Source organism: Xiphophorus hellerii, chromosome 18 (genome assembly GCF_003331165.1).
Source record: "Xiphophorus hellerii strain 12219 chromosome 18, Xiphophorus_hellerii-4.1, whole genome shotgun sequence".
NCBI lineage: Eukaryota > Metazoa > Chordata > Actinopteri > Cyprinodontiformes > Poeciliidae > Xiphophorus > Xiphophorus hellerii.
Genome location: NC_045689.1, coordinates 12766952 through 12784275, shown reverse-complemented (window position 1 = coordinate 12784275; position 17324 = coordinate 12766952). Strand labels below are relative to the sequence as shown.

At 41.4% G+C, this 17324-nt stretch overlaps 1 protein-coding gene across 2 annotated transcripts; it reads right to left on the bottom strand.

Moving 5' to 3' along the window:
- Positions 1-41: 41 nt before the first annotated feature.
- Positions 42-15934, bottom strand: cep164 (centrosomal protein 164). 2 transcript variants are annotated; one of them, XM_032590788.1, is made up of 28 exons: positions 15732-15934; positions 15264-15347; positions 14073-14184; positions 13300-13525; positions 12904-13068; positions 12701-12817; positions 12538-12618; positions 12326-12430; positions 9541-10587; positions 9048-9101; positions 8809-8942; positions 6795-7328; positions 6564-6695; positions 5964-6159; positions 5650-5727; positions 5401-5523; positions 5108-5251; positions 4931-5014; positions 4105-4173; positions 3770-4029; positions 3188-3358; positions 2931-3108; positions 2704-2820; positions 2383-2482; positions 1082-1447; positions 924-996; positions 720-839; positions 42-540 (listed from the first exon to the last, which is right to left on the bottom strand). In XM_032590788.1, the coding sequence occupies exons 2-28, from the start codon at positions 15340-15342 to the stop codon at positions 447-449; spliced, it is 4959 nt and encodes a 1652-aa protein (XP_032446679.1). In that variant the 5' UTR covers positions 15343-15347; positions 15732-15934; the 3' UTR covers positions 42-446. The 2 variants fall into 2 exon arrangements, with proteins under 2 accessions (XP_032446679.1, XP_032446680.1); XM_032590789.1 differs by having other exon boundaries at positions 15723-15906.
- Positions 15935-17324: the final 1390 nt, after the last annotated feature.

Genomic DNA, 17324 nt, shown 5'->3' with positions numbered 1-17324 from the left:
CAATACATTTTCTTGAAGTTTTTAGTTGTAATGTGAAGACGTTCAAGGAGTATGAATCATTTTTATAGGCGTGGGCAAACAGAAAATGTATAAAAATTACATTATTAAAAAATGCAATACAAAACAAGACGTGCACAAAATATGGGTTTGCAGCAGTTACTGGTCTGGAAACACTGAAGAGCGATAGTAAATGTAGCTTAAAATTTTTATATAAGTGCTTTACAAAAACCAGTGGTATAAAGACAGGTGTAACCTGCACATGGTTTTAGAAGAAATCATGTCTGGACCTGACTTAGTAAACCGGCCTGAGTTTTCACCATCCGGAGAAGGAGTTGCATCCCTGAAGATCTTTATGCTGAAAGCTTAAAAGTCCTTGTAAACATCACTTGCTGACCTGTCACAATGTCATTAATGACCCAAAGTCCAGAGAACTGCTGGTTACCACCTCAGTAGTGATAGACTCTGATCTGGTTGTTGTCGTCCAGGCCCAGCTGGACCAGTCTGTTAGAGGAAGCAGCTCGATAGCGAGTGAACAGAGGTCTGGAGGGCGGAGTTAAAGACAACAGGTGAAGATGATAACACGTTTTTCTTACTTAATGGGAATCTGAAAATGTTAAAAGCTCTTTGATCTGTTTCTCTTTAAAAATTGATTTCAGGTAAAGATATTCGACCACTAAAAAGCGAAGTGTTTGTGTCTCAGTTTTCTGCAGGAAGGATACATGCTGGGGTCTTTCCTCCGCATGTTCAGCCACTTCTTGTTACTGTCAATCAGCCCCTGCAGCCTCTGACCATCCAGCTCCACTGATTTCTGCATCACCTGATGGCTGCGGCTGTGCTGACTAACACACATGGAAACACACACTTTAGCTCACTGTCAGGCAGTAATAATCAACCGTTTGACCAAAAGCAAAAGGCCTCTCTACCTGACGGGAGTGTATGATGGATAAGACGGGACGGTTTTCACAGTGCTGGAGGGGACCGGGTCAGCAGCTGCTCCTGCAGAACAGAAGAACTGCTCAGAACCAGCAGGAGGGACGAACCGAGCCCAGATGTCCAGCTTTTAATTTGACCTTTGACCTACCAGGGAATATCTGGCTCCACCTGCTGTTCATGAAGTCTCCTGGGGCAATCAGCCCGCTGCTGATGGGGGTGCTGAACAGAGGGGGCGCTGCAGAGCCGCTCCACAGCCTCTCGGATAGAGGCGGCGCTAGAGAGCTGGGGGCCAGGCCAGGCCCTTGTGGGAAGACTGGAGCTGAGGCGGGAGAGGGCCCCCACGCCTCTGTCCCAAACCGCTGAGGCAGCGGCATGGAGAAGGAGGGGTAGAGTGGGCTGCTCTCCCTCTGGGTCAACGAGCCCAGAGCGGTCAGAACGCTGTCCAGCTGGGTTGAGATGTGCTGCAGCGACTCGGCTAACTCCTGGACTTTGGCTGGCACGGTGGGTTGATCTCCTGATGAGGGGAGGAGAGATGAAGGGATGAAGCAGAAGCTCTATTAGCATGGTAACACACAGGACAGAAATAAAACAATAAGCTGATTGTTATTGTTTTTTTCTAGCTCAGACATCTTTTTATTCCAGCAGCGCTGTTGGCTGTTGCAAACTTTTGGGTTTCCTTAGACAGAAAACTTTGCACCAGTGACTGAATTTGAATCTGTTTTAATTATAAATGATACATTTCTATATATAAATCAAATCCGTTTGTCTTTTAAATCGACCGGAGGTGACCTCCGCTCTGAACTGAACTCATGAAAACAAACTACTAGAATTCACGATTCATATTAAAGCATAAAGAAAAGAGCAAATTAACGCTCCACCCCTGGAGGTGAACAAACCAGAGATCCGTCCTGGACACATCGATATTCAAATATCGCACCACTTCAACAGGAAGTTATACGAGCACAGCCTCCATATTTTCAAAATAATTCACCAAGACCGACTGTATTTACTGGAAATATTCATTATACTAATTAATATATGGGTATATTTATACATATGTGCTGTCCGCCTGGATCAGTTGCATACACACGAAACATGTGGATTTAATTCAAGTTGTCTCGCTCATGCTGCAGTAAGACCGTCAATCAAGGCAGACAATGAGAGTAACGGAGGGAAAAAATATGAATTTTGGAAGTTCAGAACTGCAGTATTTCATATGACATCACTCATCCTTTTCATCACTGGTTTTATTATGCGATCAATTGATTAATGGATTTTGAACTGGAGAACAAAGCCTCGCTCCTTCCTGAGGTGCATTGATGATTTTAACGACGGTCATACGGTCACAATTGTTGACTGTATGATGTGTTTATAAGGTTTTTATGTTTTCATGATGTAAACTATTCTGAAGTGCGTTGTCATTGTGAAGTGTTGCGATGTGTGTGTTACCTGTCCCATCCTGTGGCTCCACGGCGCTGCTGATGTCTGACCCGGTCACGTCAAACATCACCTTCTTGTCAGGAAGCTGAGATGAATCCTCAAACATGGCCTGAAGGAACACGGCAACAAACACGGCTGCTGTTGAATATGTAATTGGACACACACTAATGCTACTAGATGACAAAATGTGCAAGATTTTCCAGATTAAAAACAGAGATTTATGTCCCAAATGTTTCATTTTCAATCTTTCATTGAATCAGCTAAGAAGAATTATGTATATAATAAGCAAAGGAGGAGATTTGTTTTGTGTTTTTTTTTTTTTTTCCTGACCTCGTCAACCATGGAGCTCTCCAGCTGCTGCAGCTGCTGCAGCTGCTCCTCTTTCCTCCGCAGGAGGGAGTTTCCTCTCTGAACCGTCTGCTGAAGCTCCGCCACATCTCTGGCCTCCTGACAGAACCAGAGACACCAGTCGGTATTCAGTGGCGCATTTCTCAAAAATCAGCCCGTTGTTTGAGGTGTTTACAAGAGGAGTGGGAGGGTTGCACTCCAGCCTGCACCTGCTGGATGCGCCTCATCCTCTCCTCAATGGGTTCTCTAAAGCCGGGGTCCTGGCTGCTGCTCGTCTGGGCTGCCCGCAGAGCTGCCTGCCTCTCCATCAGTCGGCTGCTCTCCCGCTCCAGGAACTGCTTGGTCTTCTGGATTGAGGCGCCGTGTGAGGAGACGTACTGACGCAGCCTGGGAACAATTTGATCACGGTTGTTTTACGCTTTCAGCAAATCATCAGTTTGATGCTCTGAGTTTCGTTCCTCCTTACTCGTTGATGCTGCACTGGCTGTCGGCTACGGGGGAGAGAGGCGAGTCCAACTCCTCCACCTGGAGCGATGAGTCTATCCTGTCATCAGAGGGCGCTGTTGCTTTCTCTTCTTTCTTCCTGTTCTGCTCTGATTGGGGCAAAGTGCTTCTATCTTGAGTTTGTTCCAGCTCTCTGAAAAATAAAGCATTTTTAATGTTGAGATTTTGTTTTAAGGAGTTACTTTTTAGATGTTGTTTTTTTAATTTTTTTGAATTTCTTTCGTATAAACCAGCAGTTGTAGTTTTGCACCAACACGTGTCTCAAACTCAAGGCCCGCGGACCAAATCCGGCCCACCAAAGCTATTTATGTGTCATTCAAGACTCTAGAGGGGCGCATAAGTAGAACTTGAAGATAACTGATATGTGCTTAAATGTTATTTTATCAGTCAAATCAAATCAGTTTTTATTTGTATAGTATCAAATAACGCCGATGTGAAAACGTGTGTATCAATACATTCTGCCATAAACGGCTCTTTGAGGACATTCATCATTTTCATGTGCCCTGAAATGGAAATGGGTTTGACACCCTGATCTGTACCGTACCTGACTCTGCAGGTGAGATGGTCACATCTCTCCTGCAGCAGCACAACCTTGCGCTCCAGCTGCTCCCTGTCCTCCCGGGCCACCCTGTTCTCCTCCCTGGCTTTGTCCCGCTCTTCTCTCATCCTGTCCCTCTGGTCCTTGGCCTCATCCCTCTCCTCCCTGGCTCTGTGTGAGAGCTCTCGGGCTTGTGCCACCTCCTCCCTCAGCCTCTGCAGCTCCTCACTCAGCTGGTCTCTTTCCCGGACCAGCCGAGGGAAAGCCTGGAAAGACATGCGCGAATGCAAAGTCGGTGGACGGCACAAAAAGCGAAAGAAATTAGTGAGAAAAACTCGCACCTCTAACTGCCTGTCTAAGTCTTCCTCGTCTTCGCCGAGTTTCTTCCTCCTCCGATTAAGATCTGCAGCCTGACAGGAGGAGGATATGATCAGCTCATGTAGCTAGGATTTAGGATTTGTGTTAAGAGAACACACAGTGCTTTGCAAAAGTATTCATACCCTGTAACTTTTAAACATTTTGTGTCATCACAACCACCAACTTCAGGTTTTTACTTCAAGTCTAACAAACTTCAGAGGATGACTGCTTATTTTTATCCACAAAAGCAACCAATTGTGTTGTCTTACAGACCATGTGTTAAAATGGTCTAGTCAAAGTCCAGATCTGAATCCAACTGGGGATCTGTAGCCTTTTGAAAGCTATGTCTTATATTCTGTCCATATTACAATTATCCACTGTTTTTGTTAGTTCACTGAAAAATTCAAAATCTTACAAAAGTATTTTTTGTTAAGTTTCTAGTGCAAATATCTTAGCACACTAAAATGAGACAAAACTAACAAGTAACTTTTCAGCAAGAAATGGGAGTTTAAGTAAATAATTTATGAATATTGATTTTATAAAATACTAGCTCCACTGGCAGATTTTTGCCTTTATAACAGATTTTTCCCAAAAATTAAATACAGAAGAATTACTGACTGAAAACAAGCTCCTATATCATCCTGAAAAGTTAATTTAAATAAGCAAGATTTTGTATTTTTGCAATGTTTATCACATAAAATCACAGAAAACACAAAGACATTAGTGGCTGTAAAGTAACACAGCATGTTTTGGGAGAGATCAACAGGCCTGAATGTGTCTGCAGAGCTCTGCGTTTTACTAGAGGAAAACCTTAGTCTGCAGCAAGACTTCCAGGCTCTGCAGCTCTTTCTCTCTCAGCTCCAATTTATCAGCTAGATCCCTCAGCTCTGATTCCTGCAGGAGAAAATAAGATGATTGAATTGTTTGGAAATCGTTTGAACAGCATGATAAATCCCGGCAGAAACCTGTGCCTGCATCTCGACTAACCTTGCGGGAATGAGCCAGCTGCGTCTTCTGTATCTGTCCATCGAGCTGCAGGCGGAGTCTGTCCAGCTGGAGGTCGTGTGACGCCTGAAGGCGCGCCCTGTCCTCCTGTAGCGTATGCAACAAGCGCTCCCTCTGAGCGGTCTCCTACAACACAAGCATGTAGACGTACCATCAAGAATCATCTGGAAGCAAACATGAGGATTTTATTTTTCTCCAGGATATTTGCAAACATTTCTTAGTTATATGTCAGAATTTGCCTCTGTTTTAAATCAGAAGTTGTTCCGAAGTCTGACCTCATCCAGATATTTCTCTCTGATGCCGTTCATCTCTCTCCGGTGGTCGTCCTTCAGCTGCTCCAGCTTCCTCTCATGTTCGCGCTGCACCTCGTCCCGCACTTCCTGCAGCACATCGCTCAGCTGGGCCAGGTGCACAAACGATCACAAACAGCACAAAGCTTACTTAGATTATGCTGATGACATTAGGTGTGTGTGTGTGTGTGTGTGTGGGTGGGTGTGTGTGTGTGTGTGTGTGTGTTCCCTAACCTCTCTGTGGTACTCTGCCAGCTGCTGTTCAGGTCGGGGACTTACTATCAGCTCCCTCCTTCTCTCAGAACTGTTGACCTTTGTACAGACAAAAAGTTTTAAACACAAACTGATCTTTCTTTATTTTGCTAGAAAAATCCACCAAAACAGACCAAATGGAAATTTTGCGGTGGATTTATAAAAAAAAAGAAGATTTTTTGACATTTGATCATTAAAACTGTCGCATGCAGTTGTATGGTGAGTAAATCTGTTAGTAGTGCGGTAATGCTAGTTTCAAATACAGCTTATCTAAACTGCTCTCCATGCTCGGTCACCTCCTCTTTCAGTGTATTCATTTTCTCCTCTCTCTCCCGCTCCAGCCTCTTCTTCATGGCCTCCAGCTTCTCCTCTGAGTCCGCCTTGAGTCGCTCCACGTCCTGCTTCTTCTGCGCCTCCAGCCTGTCGCGTGTCGCCGCTCGCTCCTCCTCGAGGGCGACGTGCGTCTCCTTTAAAATCGCCTCACTCTCTTCCCTGAAAATATGAAATTAGTCTTAATGTTGACGGTGGAGTTAAAGATGCTCAAAAACCCTAAGGTTTTGTAGTTGTGCACCAAACATTTCATGTTTTTCTGGAGAATTTTTTTCTTTTTAAAAGGTAACAATTATACCTTTATCATTTCCACTAAAACACATTATGTAACATAAAATTGTACATATGTATATTATTACTATTATTTTAATTATTGTTCATCTTATCTTTTTATATTATTATCACTTTTGGAACCACTTGTGTGAACCTATGCTGCTTTTACACCTGAATTTCCCTGCAGTGGGACAATAAAGGCTATTTCTATTCTATTCTAAGCTTTTTGCTTGTAATATGGCATTCAGTGAGGAAGTCCTCAGTGCTCCGTATTTCCTTCATGTATGTCTGACCTGAGTTTCTGCTGCTGCCACTCCCTCTCCTCCCTGACAGACTCTCGTAGCTCCTCCAGAGTTTTATCAGCCTCCTCCTTCAGCTTGTCCTCCTCTTTTCTCCTCTCAGACAGAAGATTCTGCCGCAGCTCCCTGGAAATACACAGACAAAAAGAAAAGCAGAGCAACACAGGTTTTAAAGTTCAAGTAAGTTTGTGATTAAACTGTTAGGTAAATTCAACAAACACCTACCTCAGTTTATTCTCGCTTTCCTCTCTCAGTTTTCCTTCCTCCTCCTCCTCCTCCCTCCTCAGTTCCTCCTGAAGGAGACGCATCCTTGCCTCCTTTTCCTTCAACAAACGCTCCCTCTCCTCCTCCAGCCCTTGTTCAAACTCTCTTCTCAGCCTCTCCTGTTCCCTCTCCATCTCCTCCCTCTTCAGCCTCATGCTCCTCTCCTCTCTCTCTGTCTTCATCTTCTCCCCCTCTTCCTCTCTTCCTCTCTCCGTCCGTGCTTTCCAGTTTGGCTCTTCTTCCAGAGAACTTTCCTGTTTTTTTGAGGACGGTTCCGTATTTTCAACCGGGGCGTCTACCGTCCTGCCAGGCCGACCTCTAGAGGTTTCGGGTCTCTGCAGCCCCAAAGTCACAGCGAGGTTTTGTGTTTTGGGATGTTTGGGGGATTTTAGTTCAAGGTCGGAGGAGCTGGATAGCGAATGGCTGGACTGGTGGAGGACAAGCCGATCAACTTTATGAGCTGTTGGCTCAACTTTGTCTTCAGACAGCGCCGGACTAAAGAGACATCAGGAGAGGACGGAGTTACGGTCATTCTACAGTTTGTCTTTCAAGTATGATGCAACAAAAGTTATGCTCACTTTACAAAAATGGCAGCTTCTTTTGTTGGTATTTTGTTGGGGTGGGTGATATGGGCTTAGAATTTCATCATAATAAAAATTATGGTTAAAAAAATATATTACTACTTTTTTAGCACCTCAAACAAATACTGCTGAGAAGCATTCCCATTTGAAATAGGTTTCTAAAAGGACGCCACTTAGTTAAAGAAGTTGCATTTAATCATATTTTAGTTTCAAATTCGCTGATATTTGTGGAACAGGCGAGAAAATAGTACAAATTAAAATTTTTTGATAATATGTTCAGTTTTTTAAAACATCGTTGCCTGAAATTTATCATATCATATTATAAGAATTTAAATTCTTATGATACATTTTTTATGCTAAATAATAAACGATACTATAAATGCTCACTCCTAGTTTGTATCTTAATATTTAAAAAAGGTTTGCCATAATAAGAATGCACTCACCAGCCAAAACATTATGACCATCAACAGCTAAGAGTGAAAATGATCTCAGTGCAATAATTTGTGTAAGCGCTAAGACGCAAGAATACTGCGGTATTTTTTAATCAATGTGATCATAGAAACCTGTACCAAGATTTTAAAGTCTGTCTGACAACACTGTTCTAGTAAGCAATGACGACTGATTCTCCACAACCACAACTATTGTGGGACATTTCCAGGCTGTGGCATTCAGGAAGCCTGAATAAGTTGACCAAGGGAGACTGGTAACATGGATGAAAAATGTTCACTCTGGTTCCCTGATCGTGCGATTGTTCAGACGGCAGACGCTTTACAAACAATCCATCATGTCTCAGAATTAGTACCACACATGGCAGTGGCACAAATTGGACTTTGTTTTTGGTAAAAAGATTGTAATCAGAAGCCTGAGCCAGCAGTGAAAAGCGGATTTGGGTGAAATCTGCCTGCTGTGTGAACATAGCCTATGAGGCAAATGTTAAATGTTTTGCTTGGAAAACAGGCATTGATGTTAATAATGCTTTATTTTTGCTGATTGAGTACACCCCAATTGGAAACATTTTTCACTGCAAGATAAATCCTGGGATCAACTTCTCCTTCTCACTTTATTCCAACTAACAATCTGCGGTTAACCTGGATGTAAAAGAAAAAAAACTACTCTCTTTATACACCCTACACCTAATAACCAACAGAACCAATGATCTTAAGAAAACGGATATCAACAGCATGATGTCAGGGATCACAGCAGACCCATGAAGGTGTAATTAAGGTCATGGCCTAATTGTTAAGAAGTATTTTAGCAGAGGAGGGGCAACCTTCTCTGTATAAGGAGGGTGATGATCATTTGTACCATGAATACTGGGAGCATGAGATTAAAAACCTTTGTAGCGACTTCTCACTAAGATCAGCATTAATATTCAAACTTCATTCACAAATAACCTCTTGGTGGCCTCAGTCTTTGTCTTTCCTCCGCTCTCTTTCCCCTCTACATCTCCCGTTTCCTCCCTCTCATCTTTCTCCAGCAGACCGATTGTGCCAGACAAATCTTTGACGTCTAGAACCTTCTGTGACAGCTAAAAGACAGAAGAAAAAAAAAAATCCAGAACATTTCCGAGACTTTCAGAAATCAAACAGCTGGGTTTATGTGTGATGAGTTTTACAGAAGGCGATCAGATTACCTTCAGGTCCAAGGAAGAAAAAACCTCTGCCATGTTCTTATTGGCCTCAGACTCCTGCAACAACACAAACACGCTCAGTGGAAGAGCAACGGCTCTGAGCATGCATGAACAGAAGCACGCAGACAAACACCGAACCAAGACTAATGCAGGACAAAGATGCAAGCAAGCACTCTGAAGATTTCTAACAGCAAAGTGAAAGCTTTAAAATGGGAGGTGGTGGCAGGAAATGGAGGTCCAATTTCTGACTGAACAGCTCACAAAAGCAGTCTGTATCACCAATGGGGTTCAGGAACCAAAACTTTCTAATCCAATCTTCAAGGACACAAGCAGATTATCCTTTGATGAGGTTAATCTCCTTGCATGCACGATGACACCCAGACAGAGAATCACAGCAACACAACTCAGCCCCTAAGGTGCTGGAGTTGGACTTGGGGAGCTACATGCTTGCAGTGCTGGGAGCCTGGAGGAGGACAGAGGCGACACCGAACCCTACCTCTGCAGGAAGGGAGGAGGGAATCTTCTGTCCTCGCCCGGCCGGCTGGGCTGGAGACGGGCCTGCTCTAAACACCTCAACCACTTCTTCCTCACTTTCAGATGCTCTTGCTGGAGCTCGGCCCTCTGACTCGTCTTCTATCTCCACTCCTTCCTTCGAGGTTCCCTCTCCTTCGCTCTGTACAAACATTTCTAACTCCTCCTCCGGGGTCTCTGTCAGTTTTCTGTGGCTTATGGAGCAACCCCCCAGAGCTCCGTCACTCTCACCCTCATCCTCCTCCTCGTCTTCATCCCCTTCCTGCCCTCTTTTGTGATTCTTCTCTTCTTCCTTCTCACACTCACTCTGGGATTCATCATCATCATCATCATCATCATCATCATCATCATCATCATCATCATCATCATCAATGTTTCTCTCAATCTCACCTCTATTTCCATCTGATTTCCTCAGCTTCTCGCTTCCACTACCATTCCCATCCAAAGCACCGAAGCATTCTTCAACAATTTCATCTGCACTTTCAGGCTGTTCTGCTTCTTTCTCTCCTCTATTTTCCTCCTCTACATTCTTCTCACTCTTATTGCTTTCAGTTTTCTCCTCTCTGTTCCTGCCTTCGCCATTCTGGGTCTCAACATCTCCTTCTAATGCCTCATTACTCTTCTTTTCATCCTGTCCACTGCTGCGACCCATGCTCTCTGAAACTTGCTTTGCTTCATCTTTGCCCACACAGACTCCCTCCTCCAACTCCTCGCGTTCTCTCTCTTTACTTCCACTATGAAGCTCTTCTACTTCTTCCCTTTCCTTTTCTTGGCTTAGATTATCTTGCTTCTCTCTCTTTGTTCCCTCGTTATTCTCATTCCTTGCCTTGTCTTCCTCTGCCTTCTTCACTATTCCTTCTTTTCCATCATCTCCATCCACTTTCTGGACATCTTCCCCTTCCTCCACCTCCTGTTCTGACCACTCAGCTAAGTGTTCAGTTCCCTCTTCACTGGCTCGGCTCCTGCTGCCCGTCTTGGCAGAGAGCTGGATGTGGCGGCCCTTTAAAGAGTCCTTGTTGGAGGGGCAGAAGAAGACCAGTCCATCCATCCCAAAACATAAAGGAAGGCATGCAGAGACACAAAGGGGCAGACACGGGGGCAGGAGAGGGAATCAGGCAGACAAAAAGATTGTGACCCCCACAGGTTGTGATGTTCCTTAAACAACAGCATGCAAAACTGATGGACACAATTTCAACATGAAGAAATTCCCATGGACACTGATGTAACTAAAGAAAGCATGGTAAAAAATAAAGTAGACCCTCTTTCAAATCTAAAACTTAAACTGTTAGAGCCAAACAAATCAAACTGAGCTTTTTCCATATTCCACAACATATATTTGGTTAGATTAAGACTCAGTCAGAAGAAAGATGCTGAGCAAATTAAATGATAACTTAAAATTTAAATCTTCAGGAGGAATTAATATTTTTGGGCTTAACTGAGGCTGTACATATTTTTCACATAAACAAGAAAGGTCAGAGTAAGTCATTTACAAGAATGAACTTTTCATTTCAGGACTGAATTGAGCCTGCGGGGGATTTCTTCAGACAGCGGTTCGGATGAAATGAAGGGACAGTAATCCTAATCTGACTTTATTAAAACTGTTGTATGTAACTTTTATAAAGAATATATGTTTTTACATATTTATTAAAACTGCCACTGTGTCCTGACAGAATAATATGTGACATATTATTCTGTCTCATATTGAGACATAATAATATCTGACAGAATAATATGAGACATATTATTCTGTCAGGACAATCAGAATGATGTGAAAAAAATCAAGCTCCTCTGCCTTCTGTCAGTGGTCCTACTGCAAGCTGCAGAAATACATGCTCAGTCAGAAACAACCAATCAAAAAGTGGGTTTTAGCTCTGTTAATCACCCTCGTGTAACTGCTGCTCACAACCTCTCCCTAATTCATTATGTTGGTTGCAGAGATGTCCTGATCACAGCCTTTTTAGAATAGAATAGAATAGAATAGAATAGAATTCAACTTAATTCAATTTAAATGTTTATTCTGAGTCTTCGAGAAAACAGTAAACAAAACTCATGATCCTTGTTGGTGGTGTACTATGATTGCCAGTTCTACTTCAGTGAGGCACAAAGAGCTTAATGTGCATTGGCCAGCTTTTATACATTACAATCTCGCTTCCAAACCTTTATTATAGCCAATAAAATAAAATCAATCCAAGTTGCATCAGGTTTTCTTATATTGTGCACCTCTAATATAGATGGCATTGGTGGAAATAGGGCTCATTATAGCCAAACGTATATTCACAAATGACTCTGATACATGGTGATAAAACAAACAAGCCAGGGTTGCTTCGGCTCAGACAGCAAAGCAGTAACAATGGCAGTAGGAGGACAGGAGGACAAAGAGGAAGGCACAGTAAAAGCCGCGCTGGTAGGACAGATCCCAGCAGCACAGCAGCTGCAGGAACATGTGTGGGTCCGGGAAAGGTTGAGAGATTTTAACGTTATAGAGACGAAAGACAAGGAGTGACACATGATTCAAACAAATGGAGGGAAAAAAACATGATAAATGATCAAAAACAAGTTTTCTAAGCACAGCATTCAGGTGCTGTCAGAATATTTTGGATTTTCAAACAAGAAAAAATCCTCAATGTTAACATTTATTATAATTACTATAATGCATAAATAGCAACTAAACATAGTTAAGCTAACAACCTGAATGAATAAAACACTTCACAGCAAACCGGAGGGAGCAGAAAGCTTGATGATGTGTTTACCTGATGGGACGGTGGTTCGGGGCTGTGGTCCCCAGACAGAGCCAAATCCTGCAGCTCCGGCTCCGTCCTCTCCTCAGCTGGAGTCGCACCGCTGGTCTCGCTCTCCTGATCAAAATGAGCACACAGAAACCAAGCGCTTGAGGACTTCAGGAAAGAGTTTTAAAAAGCTTTACATCATTTGCTGAAGAGTTACTCAAGCTTAAGCTGTCTACCTCGTACTGCAGCCCTCCTCCAAGAGCATCCAGGTCTAAATGAAGGTTCTTCAGCAGTCTGTCTGATCCACGGGGACTCAGCTGGAAATAAGACCACGTCTGGTTTGTATAGAGAAAAAAATAAACAATTTCTGAAAGCATCGGGAAAAAAAATGAAACCAACCTCATTATCAGAAATTTTATCATTATCATCATCATAATGTAAACCGTGCAAACTCAGTGAAACTCTCTCCTCCTTCCTGGAGCCTAAAACACTCGCTGCCCCACTGCTTCGAGGACCCTGAAGAAAAAAAACATAAAAACTATATTAAACCAAACATAATGTCAACACGTAAATACAGAGATGTATTCTGGGTAAGGTTTTACTGGAAGGGACGTCTTGAGAGGTTCCAGCCCCCCTGAGCTGCCGAGGGACCCCCTGGCAGATGTGACAGACCCAGAAAGAGGGCCTTGCCCCAAGATGTCTAAACCTCTAAGAGGAGCCAGAGTACGCAGCGGGGACGGTAACAGCCCTACAGGTGAACTCACTGCCTACAGAAAAAGATGGAGAGTCAGTGAAGAAACGACAGGCTTCCCACTGTTTTAAATGAAACCTTGTCCCCCAAAGATTTATCAAATCAGATGAGAGGATTCATGTTTTAAAGTTTTATTTAGTTGAAAAGGAATGGTGAGTCTCTTATTATCGAGACCCTAAAAAATGTCTAAACATAAATCTTTTAATTGTTAAAAATGCACAACATAAAATCCAGTGGAGTCACTAACTGCTGGAGTCTTCAGTGGCACTTTCTTCCTCTTTTCTTTTTTTTCCTTCTTCTCCTTCTTCTTCTTCTTGTCCTTCTTAGCTCCTCCCCCCCCAGCAGCGCCTGTGAGCGGGGTGCGCTTGCGCTCCTGCACCACCAGGCGCCGGTAGTGCTCATCACAGGGGTGGTCCCAGGTGGACTGACCCGTAGAGAAGTTGAAGTAGTAGATGTCCCCCGTCACGTCCTGGCTGCCACGAAAGAGGAGAGGAAAAATCACTTTGAGCTGAAAATGCTGGAAGCACATAATCTATTAGTAACAAATTAAACTAGGGATGTGTTGTAGTAAACCAGCATAATGTACTGGAAAACTATGAGGTAAAGTCTAGAGAGCATTTAAATTTTGCCCTCTTTACTTTGATGCCCTTAGATAATTAGTGAACAAACACAACTTGTTCCCTTAAGGAACACACAACAGGATGGTATTGATTAATGTGGAGAGGTTTAAAGTAGAGGTGTGCTCAGCTATGAAAGACCCAATGTAATGTAGATTTTATTTGATTTTTTCTTGTTTTTTATATGTCGTGTTGTTGTGTATCATCTCTTTGTGGACCACGAGTCTGTTGAATAAATCAATCACTAACACACTGAAGGTTGTCTTATTCTTCACGCATTAACAACATTTATTCAATTCCGAATAAACAAACAAACAAATAAAAAAAAACAAACACCCCGTACTACTGTACTAACTTCCTGTTGAACTTCCCCTAATGGGGAAGATCTTTCTTCTTTACTCACCATGGTTTCCACTCAGGAGGCAGAGGGGCGACTATGCCCTCTCTGGCCAGCCACAGAAGTTCAGGCTCATTGTCGGGATCAATGCCAATCTCTCTCGCGTACTCATGGAACTCTGACCACAGGGAGTGAGAAGAACATGGGGAACAATGAACAGGAGATTATCAAATTTTTAAACATTTCTGTGGTACAAGACTATAAACATCGTTATATGTTTCTTTATTATCACTGAACGAGATAAACTATCATAGTCAAAAGATAAACAGTGAGTTTTGATGAACAGGAATGTGCATCCACACATTGCGAACACCAGATCAATCATGGGAATGACGAATCAAGCAGAAGTAAACTTCAGAAACCTACAATTATCAAACAAGTCATTTTAATAATGAATTTGTTTTTGTAAATGTGATTTCAGAGATAATCTGAGAGAACAAATCTGGTCATCCTTGATATCTAGCATATCAAGAGAACATTTTATCCAATTAGATGTTGAACATTCATCAGGAAGGAAGAAAAAAAAGCAAGGTGTTGATGAATGATAGAAGGATAAAAGAAGAAACAAACATAGGAAGAAAGGAAAAAAGAATCATGGATTATGGGGAAAATGGGTACACAGATGGAAATCAGTTTTAGACAGTTGGAGAGGAAATATAACTTATAATATAAATAAAATAATAATAAATCAAATATTTATCAACACTTTATTTCCTTTTTCAGTTCATTCTTTTTCCCAACTCTCCTTGGCTCAATTGTTAGGATTGTGAATTTAAAAATTATTCTAGTGATTCTAGTGATATCTGTCCATGCAATTTGACAATTTTCCAAACTGACCAGACGGAGATCCAGAGAAACAACATTAGATATACAATGAAATAATACACTGATTTGATGAATGAATTATACATGATGGAGTCCTGAAGGAGTAAGGTCACTGAAGCAGTCGATTTGAATTCTAAGTTTAATTTATTTTTGTTGGTGTCTCAAGGATTATTATTCTATCTTTTTTGTAATGTTTGTAAATAATTTTTATAGTAACGTTTGGTGTGGACCACAGGAAGACAGTCTCTACTACGGTGGAAACTAATGGGGATCCTTAAACAAACAAATAAACATTACAACTGCTGCAGATTTTATAGTCTTGTGTTTTCCAACACTCCAACGCGGTCAATTTAATCAGGTTATAGTGTGTACCTTGTTCAGAGGGGATGTAGCTCTCATCGTACTCCTCCTCAAGGATCAGCTGGTCTCCTATGAGAGCAGCCGCTGTCATGGTTACTGCAGAGAGAAGAGGAAAGCTGGTTCACAGAGCAAAGATCTGATGCTAACGTAGAATAACATGGTGAAGATGGAACCGCGCTCACTAAAATATCTTTAAGGCAGTCTCCCTCACCCCGCTGCGCTAATAATAGGATTACAGAATGAGATAAGTTCACATGTCGGCAAATAGAAAAACCAGCACCATATAAATAGGCAACCCGAGTCCAAACCGCCAGCTTTAGCAACTACAGAACAGCAACTTCGAAAGAAAACATTTTATGAGATATTGTATTGCGTAGAATTTGGAGTGTTGGAAGAGCTTCGATGTTAGCTTAACGTTAGCTCAGCAGGCTTAGTAGTTGAAGAAAAACAGGTTCGTAGCGGTCAGTTCACCTTCCTTACCTGAACCGCTTCTTCATCAGGACTTTCAACAGTTCCGAGAAGTTTCCAGCTCTTCGTGAAAGCCGTGGTATTATCAGAAAGCAATACTGGACGAACAGTTACGATGTAAACATCATCTCCATGGACGCTTTTCTTGTTTCCTGTGGCTCCGACTGGCTGAGCCACGTGACGCCTTCATGTAAACTCGGATATTGTGGTTTCACCAAGAAGGTCTGTGAATTTCCATATGTCAGTGTCAATGACTGGAATAACATAACAATAGATTCTGCTAAAAAAAAATTTAATCATATTTATATCAAAGAATATTACGCAAAATAACGTTTACTTGTCACATAGGAAGTATAGAAAATTGTTATGGGAATAAAGCATCCTTTTTTGTATTTTATAAACATGAAGGTAGATTTTCTTACACCCTTTAAAGTGGTCTTGATAAATTCCTCAAACCTGAAGTTTATTTATTTATTTATTTACACATGTGCGTAGTAATTTACTGAGTTACATTTATTTTAGTACATTTTTGGAAAAATTCATTTTTAGTTTTACTGCATCGTACTTTTGCTTTTACTAAAGTAATATTAGTATGAAGTACCATTACTCTAACTTGAGTACAATTTTGATACTCTATCCCGTATTCATGTTTATGCTCTTCCCACTGTGAGTAACTTCAATCATATTTTAATCAAAAATATGAAATGTTAACGTGAGACTTTTTGTTTGTACCTTGTTCAGATATTTAGTCTGCTGTGCCATTTGGGGGTAAAGAGAGGCTACAATAAAAACTAGATATTGCCACTGGAAGTACGTTAACTTGTTTTAGCATATACTGTATACACATTATCTACTGTAAGCAGTAGTTTTGCTGGTTTTATGCTGAAAAAATTTGATTTGGAAAAATGTTTCTTCTGCTTGAATTTGTTATTTTGTTAATATGTTATTTATCTGTATTGTTTTAATTTTAGTTTTTAAAACACCAAATTTGCACATTACTTTGCATTTTTTGCTTGTCTGATTCCATCTCCTTTAAATTTTTAATCAGATATTAAGATCAGTTTCTCAGAATATAGCCTTTTTGTGAAATACTTTCATTTTATTTGAGTTATTTTTGAAGTAGTGCTGCTCATACTTGAGTTTAATTTTAGCCACTCTTCCCAGCTCAGTTTATTTATAACTGTTATTCTAATAGTGTGCAATGTAGGCTGGAATATCATGAAATTTAAAGTGATGCAAACAATTTTTGTGGATATGAATTAACAGAAGAAAATCAAGTTAAATCAATTTGGAAGAACGTATACAGAAACATTTGTTTCTGGAAAGAAATGAGACAGGCATCTCTCAAAAGATAATAAATTATAAAAAAGAAGTACGAATTTTGAAAAAAAATAAAATAAAAATAAAGAAAGTCAATCGCTTTTTCATCTTTTGAGAGGTGCTTGTTTTCTTTCTTGTCAGAAAAGAACGTCTTGGATGATTGAAAAGAGTTACATCTAAATTTGCCTTAGGTATGAATGGTTCTAATCAAGTCAGTTTCTGGCTTTAAGAATACAGTATGATTCCCACTGATACAAAATAATTTTTATCATTATTATCAGCACA